This window comes from Halichoeres trimaculatus, unplaced genomic scaffold (genome assembly GCF_033239565.1).
Source record: "Halichoeres trimaculatus isolate MK-OKI-2021-1 unplaced genomic scaffold, fHalTri1.1 fHalTri1_scaffold_19, whole genome shotgun sequence".
Classification (NCBI taxonomy): domain Eukaryota; kingdom Metazoa; phylum Chordata; class Actinopteri; order Labriformes; family Labridae; genus Halichoeres; species Halichoeres trimaculatus.
This window is the reverse complement of record NW_027437197.1, coordinates 15,226,680-15,239,077: the sequence shown is the minus strand read 5'-3', so window position 1 is coordinate 15,239,077 and position 12,398 is coordinate 15,226,680. Positions and strand designations below refer to the sequence as shown.

The 12,398-nt window shown below is 44.0% G+C and overlaps 1 protein-coding gene across 1 annotated transcript in view; it reads left to right on the top strand.

Annotated features, from left to right (window-relative positions):
* Positions 1–12,398, top strand: part of nalf1b (NALCN channel auxiliary factor 1b) — a 132,269-nt gene that overhangs the window by 38,257 nt on the left and 81,614 nt on the right. Inside the window, exon 2 of the mRNA XM_074694635.1 lies at positions 5,146–6,490. Within this exon, the coding sequence (XP_074550736.1) occupies positions 5,771–6,490 (720 nt within the window). The 5' untranslated portion in view covers positions 5,146–5,770. The remainder of the gene's footprint in view (positions 1–5,145; positions 6,491–12,398) is intronic.

Below are 12,398 nucleotides of genomic sequence, written 5' to 3'. Positions count from 1 at the left end.
AGACAGGAGGAAAGAGAAATCACCCCAACACACAGAACAACATTTCATGGTGTTGTCAGGTATTAGTTAGTGATTCATGGAAGATTTTTAGAAGTCATGAAGATAAGAAAGCATTCTGGGAGAGTACATTTGAGACATTGCTGGTGCAATATCACAATTATGTGTTCATCTAAAAGATGGCAAGAGGAAGAGGACTCAATAAGGTGGTACAACAGGCCTGTGTGACTAAAACAATGAAACATCACCAGCTTTCCTTCCTCTATGGTGCATTTGTATTCTGTGAGTGTCTTTGCAGGAAAACTTCCCTCACCTAACATCCACGCTTCTTTTGAAGTTGAAGTCACGTTGAACTCAGAGATCCAGGTGGCAGGATGGGAATACAGGGCTAAGAACCATGGTATCATGAATCTGGGAATTGCGAGTGTCCTTGGGATAGTAAGCTGTGTTGATAAGGCGCCGAGGGATTCCTGGAATGGAAATGGGGAGAGACAGTCGATCGGAGGGAGTGAGATCCCTGAGGTGGAGCAGAGGTAGGGTGGGGTGGGCGGTGGAATTGCATGATGGTATCTTCTCAATCGTTGGACTAATCCCCCTCGATAACAGGGAGTAAGTGGACAGCAGGGAAAATGTACATTATTAAACAAGCCACTTTACATACAGTTTGAGATAATTCCTTAAATTCTATGTATTAAATGGAATATTTACACTTCAAATCACTGCGGTGTGCTTTAAGAAACGTCAAATTTTAAATTCAAGGCTAATATTTGACGAAGGCATAACTGAAACACAACTGCTTGACTCTGACGTCCATCTCAGAGTATTTATACCAGGGGTGGCCAACCAGTCAGAGACCAAGAGCAACAAAAATCACTGTGATACTACAAAGAGCCACATCACACAGATGGTCTTACAAACACATTTCCTCTCACACATAAATTAAGTGACATAAAATGAAAACCAATATATTTACAATTTTCAAAGCAAGATTTATTGTGTTTGTGTCTTTAAATTCCTACTTGGAGCCGTGCCAAAGACACATTTCTGTTTTTACTGTAGAAGAGACAAAGTTCTATCTATCTATATACCTATCTAGATCTAGATCTGCAGTGTGTCCCATATCACATACTTCCATACTCAAATACTCAAAATTTTGAGTATACTGCGTCAAAATGAAAAACAGTATGCATAGTGTGCGAAAAATTAGTATGCAAAAGTACCCGGATGATGTACTCGAATCGGCCCGGATTTTGAGTATGTAGCTGTGGACACTCAACGCACTCATTTCCTCCTCTGGCAGCAATGGCGGAAGAGAGCTGTGGCCGTTCGCTCAGCACGGTGGATGTGGCTGCGCTGTATAATTGTAAGTTATTGATGTTGCTTTTTACACGTGTTGTTTCCACCAAGCACCATCAGCTGTTGACACTGTGACGAGTAGCAATAATAAAAAGAAATTACTCGTCACCGAAATGTCTATCTAAAAATACAAATAAACAATACATACCGGGACATCTTCAGCTAGTAGGAGAAGGAGGAGATGTTGTTGGCGCAGATTACGGCGCAGCAAAGCACGATTGAAATTCATTGTAATTACAATGAAAGATGGTAAGATCTTGATATTTTGATCGTGTTATTAGCTGTGTTAAATATACTACTGAAAAGGCTTTGAAAATTTGCGGGCAAATTGTGGCGGTATTTGGTGGAAATGCACTGGAAGCCGGTCACAATTAGACGTAGAAGAAAAAGAGGTCCACATCATGTAGTCATTTCATGTAAGTACGGCGCTCGGCAGTATGAGATTTTAGACAGCACTACACTCTCAAAATTCGCGCACTAACCCAGTGAGTATGTAGTATGCTTAGTACACTCAATTTGAAAGTTTTGAGTACACAGGATGGAAGTATGCGATTTGAGACACACTACTAGATAGCTATTTGCACATGAGCGATTGAGAGGAGCACAAGTAGAGAAGAGAAACTGAAACTTAAGTATCAATCTCGTCACTCAAGTATTGGTCAATACTGATCCCAACGTCAGAATCAATACATCAATATTTTAGGTTGATCGGCACACCGCTACTCATAACAAAATATATATATATTTTTATGAGTGGTTCAAAGAGCAGCACATCATAAGACAAAGAGCCACATGCAGCTCTCGAGCCACAAGTTGGCCACCCTTGATTTATACCTTTAATTAGAGGACAGGGAGGTGGATAGCATGGCAGATGAGGGGTGTGGTAAAGGGGCATGATTTGCTGAATTAACCAGCCCCCCCTTTAGTCCAGTAATCCATCATTGTGAAGAACAACTGTTCATTCATTCCCGTCACAGGTGTTATAAAGCTGTGATGCTTTGACTATCCATGTGAGCCTGTGTCAATTAAAGGTGTTTTTTCTCTGGTAGTTCTTATTTTCTGTACAAAACCAAAGCAGTTTTAAGTTTCTCAGTGTAGAAATGCCCTCTTGTGCTCACAGTTCTCGTGGTCAATATAGTGCGACTTTTGGCACACACCTGACTAATCAAAATCTGGAAGGGCAGGACTTGCAATGACTACCTGCACTTGGTTTCAATCAGTTATGAAGCATAAAAAATGTGACATAATCTTTCTGATGTTCCCATTCAGCTTGTTCTTGTGCAGGATTATTTCCACTCAGGACTGTGAGCTTTGGCCGAGGGTGTTGTCTTCTCTGGCCAATCACAGAGCCGGGGCCTGTCTCCGTTCCCGCTCTGGCATCAGGCAGATGAAAGCAGGAAGAGGAGAGTGAGACGGGGAAGAGAGGAGTAAGACAGGGCGGTGGTGAGCGACAGCTTAAGGAAGAATCATATCAGGGGAGTCGTGTGGGGTCAGCTGAGTGGGAAGGGAAGAAGGAGAGCGATGGTGGCAGAAGGAGAGGGGGAAAACAGATTAATGAAAGGAGAAATGAAGAGGAGAGGAGGAGAACAAAGAGCAAGCTTCTTAAAGCCCGCTAAGCGATAAAGTGACAGATTCACTTAAAGAGGTCCATTTCCATGCTGACATGCTGTGTAGGAGGTGTGAAGGTTGTAGATTTGACACAAGTCGGCAAATGGCACACTTGGATGATGTCACCTGTCTCTTTTCATTCACCCTGTTCTCCTCTTCTTGTGGTTGTCAGTAGGTTCTGTCTAACACCACCTTTTCTCCTCCTCCCTGTCTCCCTTCATCACAGATACTGTCGGCTGGAGGAACACATTGCAATGATGAGATAGCGAATGCCAGGGTGCAGAGAGGTCCTGACAGAAACTTCAAGTGATCATGAAAATATAGTTAAATTTAGCAGCAAAGTTGTCATCTTTGGATTAATCTGAGTGTGTTAAAACATCTTATTATAGCAGGAATCAGAATCAGGGTGACGCCTAAGACCCAGAGCACTAAAGAGACAGTGAACCTTCACTTCATGTTTTCAATCACTGCTGTGATTTCGTGCATTTCCTGTTTTATTTTGGGAGCTTATTTCTCCTCTTGTACCAGATCCTCCTCTTCCTGTCCTCATGTGTTTTCAGCCTGTTTGATCGCCTCTCCTGCTCTTATTGTCAAAATGTGTCTCATTTTCTTCTTTTCTGTTCACTATTTATTCTCTTTGTCAAGCCTTGTTAGTTTTTTGGACCATTGCTGTGACTTCAGTTAAAGTCTGTTTGCCTCCTCCAAAACAATTCATGCATTAGTCCAATCCTTAGTTTAATAAGTAGAATTTTGAGGTTTTTTCAGTTATTTCCTTTTAAATTGACATTTAGAGAGACATGGCTCATCAGCGGCAGGCCAGAGGAGGCAATGAAGCAAAAATAGATACATGAGGGATAATTTATACACTGACTTGGGCAGTTATTATCTATTTTTGATTTCCAAGAAACTTAAAAACACTTAACAAGTAAAAAAGAGAATGGCTACAAACTGTGCAAGTTACACTGTGTTGTGATTGAGCGCAGTTTGACTATATAAGCCTCTGTCACAGGAAACTAAGACAGGTGAGCTGTCCGTGGTGCTGAAATCAAGTGCAGTTTCTCGCAGAACACCCTCCGAGTGACTCAAGCAAAGTAGTAAACAATGATTTAAAAAAAAATACCTTTTTGCACTTTAATAGGAATAAAATATCCCAAAATAAATTCTAGGGTTTCATCAAACAGCTCAAAAAACTTGATAGAATCAATTTGAAGTTGTAATTTTAATATACAGATACAACAAGAAGGGGTTAGTACCCATCAACACAACTTTCTTTGAATTTCTCACGCATTTCAGTTTGTTTTTCCATCCCCACATTTTGGCAGGAGGTACTGGCTGCACTTGGAGTAATTGGATTGTTATTAGATGAGCACTTTTCCCCTCTTCACCAACAAACAGTAGGTAAGCTGCCTTCAGCCTGGTGTTGAGCACAAATTAATCAGCTAATCATCTCATGTCTTATCCTCAATATAAAGCCCATTACTATTTAGTTACACTCTCTCTGGTTGCACTCCAAACCACAAACACTGACAATGATTAGTAGCTTTAAGGAGCAGAATAAATACAGTGATCTACTTCAGCACCCTGAGAGGAACTACCTGTCCTCCCTCTGTCACACTCACATGCAGACGCACACGGGGCCACACAGTACTGAAAGTCACATGTTTGTTTTAAACCCACTAACCAAACATTACACAGCTGATAAGATGGGATACACTTGCACAAAGCAAGTACATGGAAACCTTGTGCTTGTTCAGCTGCTTTGCACTCAAGCCTGACCAGGTTTTAGTTGTGTTGTCAAAAGCTTCATTTTCTGCACAGCTCTGTCTCCTCATGAGGGAAAAAACTGTGCCATTTATGGTTTCATGTCACAGGATCACTGAATTTTAATACCTGCATGGAAAGAGTGAGTGTGATGTTTAACTGCATTGTTGTTCTTGTGAATGGACTCGCGTCTATCCTGCACCAAAAGCAAGATGTCGCCAAAAGAGTGTTTGCACCCAGCCAAGACTACATTTCCCTCATGAAGAGCAAAGTGGAGAACAGAAACACCCTAACCACCTTTCTGTGCGCCCCCCTCTCCCCCCGTGTGTGTGTGTGTGTGTGTGTGTGTGTGTGTGTGTGTGTGTGTGTGTGTGTGTGTGTGTGTGTGTGTGTGTGTGTGTGTGTGTGTGTGTGTGCATATAGGTAATAAGCAGCTCCGCCACTGCGCAACGATGGAGCTATCACAACGATGGAGATGACGCAAACAGACCCAGCTCTCCGAAAAAGTGTTTCAAGACGAACATGGCGGCAACTTAACCGCGGTCAAAGATGACAATGGCCACTGGGAGGAAGGATTCTAGACTTTTCGCTCAGGTACGGGACGGAGAGAGCAGCCTGCGTGCATTGGAAGGGCTCATTGCTCTCCTTTAAGTCAATCTGCCAACCGAGGGGCGGCGGACGCGCAGCATCAGTACCGAGAGGCTCGCAACAGCTGGTCTCCTTGCGCCCCCGACGAGAGAACAAACCCGGGGAGGGACTGTATAGGAAGAGGGGGGCATGCGGTCAAAGAGGACGCCGTTTCCCCCTGGAGAGCCATGGAGAGCCGGGATGCGGCAGCGCGAAGCTTAACCTGTGCGGGCGCGCTAATTGGATCGGAATAGCACGGATTGCTGCGGGCGCAAAAGAGAAGCGCCCTGGACCGGCGGAGGCACGGCACCCCACCGTTACGGAGGAGTACCAACCGGAGTCAATCTCCCCCCAAGTCAATGAGTATTGTGGCAGAGCAGCCCCCGCGGTGGAGTCGGCCAGGGCAGCACTCTCCTAAAATATGACCAGGGGTGCTTGGATGCGTCGGCAGCATGATGAAGGCTTAAAATACTGGTTTGCACCCCGAGAGAACGAGAAGCCATTTACCGAGTCGGAGCGGGCCCAGAGATGGCGACTGTCGCTGGCCTCTCTGCTCTTCATCACCGTCCTGCTCTCTGATCACTTGTGGTTCTGTGCCGAGGCCAAACTGACGCGAACCCGAGACAAGCGGTCGGACGAGGGGCTCGTCACTACGGACATGGGCGAGCACCGAAAGTCCCTCCACCGACACCCTATCCCAACAACACCCGACCCCCGCCGCCTCGCCAGAGAGCAAGATATTTTTCTAGGGAATTCTACCAAACCTCTGTGGCGAATGGACACCTGTCACCCTGACAGCCTGTTCAAAGACTGCTTTACTTTCACGGACGCGCATACCGTGTGCCTGGGCCTCTCCGATGGAGGGGACAAGGGGACACAGCTGGCGTACGTGAATCTGAGCGATTTGTACCTTTCTTTTTGTAATTCCTACTCACTTTTGGATTTGTTTAACGGGTTTACGAGTCTGGACGATTTGAATTGCACCCTGGATATGACCACGGGGGAGGGATGCAGCGAGTGTATCCGGGCTTATCAGCGTCTGGACCGGGAGGCGGAGGACAACTACCGGGAGTTTGAGCTGCTGGTTCAGAAATATGAGACGGATGCATACTCGGTTAGGACGTGCATGGAGGAATGCAAGGTAGGACTAACGAGGCCGCACAAACACACGAGTGTGCACGCGCACACACACACACACACACACACACACACACACACACACACACACACACACACACACACACACACACACACAACCACAAGTGCATTTAAGGGGATGGGTTCACTGTCGTCATGGCAACCATTGGGCATATCTGTCAGTATTTATTTTTTTGGTATTTTACTTTAAAAGACTCCTACATCCTTCATTCACCCTCTCTCGTCTTTCAGTCTCATGTTGTTTCTTAAACTCAGAACACTTCATGAACTGTGAATGCTGAAGTGACCTTTGACATTTGGAGTAAGGGTCAGGCTTGCACCACAGCTCTGTGGGACAGGAGCACAGATCGAGCTGTGAAGTGATGCTCATTTCAATATCGTTAATGGCACACGAGTGGTTTAATCCAGGCTTTGCATTGTTCCCAGTTTTGCTTGTTGCTCCAATAACATGGCCGAGCATATTTCAGGCCAGTGCAGCAACATGTTGTGCATGTCAACGGTGCAGCATACCCAGGACTACATCATCTACACGCCCACACGCTTAGTGTGACTTTAGGCATCAGGGCCCACTGAGGGCTGTGTTGAACAGTATAAAAAAAAGATACTGGCCAGTAAACAGAAACATGGTGGGGATGCACTGCTGGAATTATGCTTCAATCTGTTTCATTTGTTGTGCACTGGCCTGTTGCAGAGGCTGTGTTTCCCTGTCAGCTGTGTTGCGTGCTGAGCCGCTGTCTGTGGTGCTGAAGGAAAGCTCTGCAGAAGGCCTTTTCAAAGGACGCACTCCCTTCTTTATCTTTGCAGGAATTTGATCCACCGCTTTGTTGAGCTTTGCATTGTTTTTCGCCTGACTTTACTGACACAAGGACAAAGTTAACCATATTTCTTGCAGAAATATGACCACCACAATGTCACATATGCATGCAGTTATTTGCAAAATCAGGCAGGCTTAATACTTTCTTGCTTGGTAGAAAGAAAGCATGCACTTCTCAGGAGCAGGGATGTAAAAGCTGAATGTGATGAAGGAATGCAGAAGTACAGCCTCACAAGGACAAAAGAGATTTTGAATGTTACTCAGGCCTGTACAGTCTGCAGTACATGCCTTTCCATACAGCATTTCCTGTGCCTGCAGATCAACTTTCACCCATAGCTTAATGCACTGTAGCTTGACCAATTTCCTGGTACCGCACATTAACATTTTGAGGAAAAGACAGTTGTAATCAAAGCCAGAAGAGCGTCATCATCACCATGGGATCGCTGCAGCAGACATGACAGGGAATAATCATGCCAGGAAGGCAGGAAATCTTCCTTCACAACGGCTCTCATAATGATCCAGCAACCATAACTCATTTCTCCATGATGGATGTTGTACAAGGGCAGATGGTCAGGGAGCTGGACTGCGAATGCTGATAATCCATGCTTGTTTGTGTGTGTGTGAAGATGATAGTTAGTGGGAGGATAAACCATCACAATGGAATCATGTGCTGTGTATGTGCTTGTTTATTGTGACTCATGCTTATTGTTATTCCTGTTGCTCTGGGACTGAATGGTATATCCATGCATGAATCCCTTTCTTATAACATCTTAGCTGCTTCCTTCTCCTGCCGTCTAATCAGAGGTTTGCATTTGCACTCCTACTCTTTGCTAATGTAATCAGACTCAGGCAGGGCTACAGCAGCCTTTTAGCCCCTTTAGCCCAATCTGAATTGCTAATCTGCTCCAGTGTTCGTGTGACCTTTGTGGAAGCACAGCACCCCAGGCCTGCATCCCAAACTGCTGCTCCTTGAAGAACCACTCAGCTGGACAATAAAAAGACGTTACACAGCCTGAAATAATAATTACTGCTATTTTTTTTCTCCTCTCTTCTCTTGTCTTCATCCATATTTTAAACAGCTGCTTACAGCTTCCTTTGAAGTGGTTAAAATTAATCCAAACTTTGACATAATGCAGTGTTTGTGTGCCCTCAGTGGGTGTGTTTTGGCTTTATGAACAAGTTTCAGAAACAGACAAGTAGACTGCTTACCCTATGATATCTTATTAGGATGTGAGGTAAGATGAAGGAGGCAAAAAATTAGCTTTAAAGGTGGGATCTGTCACAAAGAAGCAACAATATCTACACATCCAAACAGCACACTCACACATATATTAAGACATAACTGCTCTACTTATCTCTACGAATGCAAACTGTGGGCGTATAGCATTTTGATCAGGGAGTTATCATTGAACTGGTTTATGGAGCTCGTCTTTATTTTTATACCGTCACAGAAATTGTGTTTTTTTGTGTTACCTTTCCTGGAAATAGGATAATATCACAACATGCATCAAAGGTCATCAGTTGGTCTTTCTTGAGTTGGCACTTCCTGAAAGTTTGCACAAATCCCTCCTTCTTTGCTAAACCAGCAACTTTAGACCACGTCCACCCAGGGCTAGGTATCAATCAAAAATCTTTGATACCTGTACCAGTACATATACCTTCACTATAATACTGGTTCCTGAACGATACTTGGAGGGACTGCTGCGAGCAAGGAGGACTTTTCTGTGTGAGGCTCCCCTATCCAAAACACGTGTTGAGAAGCACCCACTACTTCTCAACTAGCATCCGGTGCTGCAGATCAATTCATGCTTCAAGTCAGGAAAGGTGGCTACACACAGTTGGCAACCCTGTCCTGCATGCTACAACCACACTTAATCTTACAGCCAATCACCAGGCATTATCAGATGTTGATCACATGATCTGGTGCTATGGAAGCATTTTGGTCAGTGTCATAAAAGAATGGAAGTTTGGTGCTATCACTCAACACCTGGATAATATCTTCCAAAAGGTCCTTCTCAAAGGCGACCCTGTGTGCTATAACAAGGACAGTGCTGGAACAATGGCTGCATTCCATTTTGCAGCCTCAGAATCAGGACTCTTTTGCCATGGATACCTGCTCACTGACAGTTTAATGGCAGCTAAGATCTACTAGAATATGTTGTGATGTAAGATTGTGCGTTTCAACAGATATGTTAGCTTAGTATTGATTGGTTAATGTGGCAGACGTGTCATCCCTTTTCATGTAATGTCATCATAGTCATTAGCCACAGATTGTTTGCAAGATGAGCACACACAATCAGCAGGTATGACCAGAACGGTCCTAGTACCTGGCATCAAAATGTTAGCAGCAGATCCTTCAAGTCCTGCAGGTTGAGCTCATGTGTCATGTGACAGGGGTCTCAGCTTGGATGCTTGGACTAATCTGCAGCCACACATCCCCAAAAGCATAAAACTGATGCTTTCTGACACCTTTCTGTCAGAACCAGCATCAGCACTCTCAGCAGTTTGAGCTCCAGCAGCACACAGGCCGGTCTTAGACACTAGTTAGCCTTTCCCGCCCAAGACCCTGCCTCCAGTTCACTGGTTTCGGGCCGCTTCTGGTTGGTTCTGACTTATACACCCCGTAAGAGGTGTAAGGTAGTAGATGCTCTGCTCCAGTCATCTAACCATCACACTTTGACACCTGTCAGTAGAGAGGTGTTAGTGTTATTCTCTTCACCTATCAGTACTCTTAATGTTACGGCTGTTTAGGAGAGAGGAGGCAAATCCAGAACAGGGTTTTGGTCATTGAAGACAATCAAAGACTTTTAACCCCTTGCTTATTCTGTCCGTTAAATCTTTTCAAAGTTTGATCCAAGAAAAGATCCTCATCTTTGCAATCCTTGATTGTAAACAATGTCAGTATCATGCTTGCAAAAGGTGTTACAAAGAACCATTGCTGATGGTCTGGGTGGTGGATTATAGCTGGAAGCAAACAAAAATATCTATGAAAAACTGGAGGATAAAAGAGTTTGGAAGATGGATGTGAACAAACAGCTTTATTGTTTCCTTAAGTGCCGTAATGGTTGTAATATATGTGCTTGATAAAATGTATAAAGCACATTACCCTCTGGTCTTCTTTGCACCCCTTGTTCTTTCTTCCATCTGTGTTTTGATACCTCTTTGATCTCTCCTGGATGTGTTTACATCACCTCTCTCTCTCTGCCTCACAAACACACACACACACACACACACACACACACACACACACACACACACACACACACACACACACACACACACACACACACACACACACACACACACACAAAGAGCCCCATGTGCAGTGTTTCCTGCAGGTCCAGACCTGACTGTCCCTTCCGGTGTAATTGAATTTGCACTCCCATAATTCTCTGCTTCTCTGGTGGCTCTGTCTCCAGGGCTCTATCTCAACATGTTGATCTCCTTTCTTCCTCTATCTGTCATTGTCTCTTGCTTTCCCTCACATCCTCCTATCTTTGTCTTCCTCCCATCTGTGTCAGGGCTCTGAGGGACCGACTTCACACGTACACATGTGTCCAGTATCTGTCTGTACACAAGCTCCCCCCACACTTCCTCCTCCTTATAGACTTACTCCCTATCAGGGGCCTTGGTTTCTCTTTCAGCCTCTCTGTCTTGGTTTATGTGGGTGTTGAGCTCTCTTTTCCTGCTGGAGTGATAGATACTGATCTAGGTTAAGGCTCTTTCCTTCCCTTCAATTACAGGCCTGTCCACACAGATCCCACTGTGCTCCTCCACCCTGCCTCTCTGCTCGTCTGCTTTCTCAGTCCCCAATCACTCTATATTTCTTCCAGGCCGTTCAGCGGAGATCTTATTAAATTAAGCTGTTAAGGTTTATGTTTTTAACTCCGCTGTGATGATAGTTTGATTGTGTTTTCCCTTGAATAAAAAAGAATTAGAGACAGCTGCTGCTGGAGTATGTTTTAGCAAGAAAATAGGTAAAGCAGTATTGATCTCAAGTGTGGAAATCTGGCATCACAACACAGAGAAGCAGAGATTTTAAGAAGTGGAGAAACAGCAGCGTACGGTGTATCTGTTGGCTTATACGAGCCTATCAGTGATACATCAGTACAGTTACACGTGTTTCCCCCATGAATACAGATACTGAACCTCTTCTCTCAGATACAAGCAGACATGATACTTGATTTATTTAAGAAAAGGTAACATCATATAGATTATATACTCTTGGCTCAGATAGAGTATTATCTGGTTGTCTGGTTGTCTGTACTAGATTTGACTGCCATTGGACTCCTTTTGCATGAATTGACTAATGGCTAACCTACGTCCACCTCCACACACTCGGACAAACAATGAACATTCAGTGACAGGCGCTATGGTAGGTGTCACAGGAGGAGACATTTCACAGGATGGTATTGACAATCACATTTAATCTCGAAGTCACTAAAAGGATCTAAAGTACACATTGGAGGGATAAATTAATCATTTTATAGTTGAGAAGGTTGATAAACATGATAAACAGCATCTTGTTGCCATCACCATCTCAGACAACATGATAGAGGCTCAACACTGGTCATGACAAAAATAAAACAGTCTTTTTACCATCTTTACCAAGAGTGTGTCTTTGTTAGTTTGGTGCTACAGTATTTACATTTAATCATTCAGCATAACATCTGCCAACCTTTGTTATCTAAGCTAATACAGATCAGTTAATGAAGCTAAGCTCCAGAGGTTACTGTTAGTTAAACTAGAGCCCTTTGGATGACAGCTTACAATGATGTATGATCACCAAAGTACAAAAACATGAACAAAATAGGCCAATAAATTCCCAACAAACAAAGACATGATGAGGAGCTAAGGTTAGACTAATGTTAGGCTAACCTTGGCTAAAATCAGAGAAAATCCCAAAGCGTCCATCAGACTACAGTCATGGTTCCAGTGTTAAAGATAACATGATTTGTCTTTCCATCAAAGACTTAATATGTTGCCTCAAATAGGATGTCAACTTACCGTAGAACAAATGTTTAATTTCATGTTGGTTTGATGTTGTGGTCGACTGCACAACTTTACTCAAAGAAGA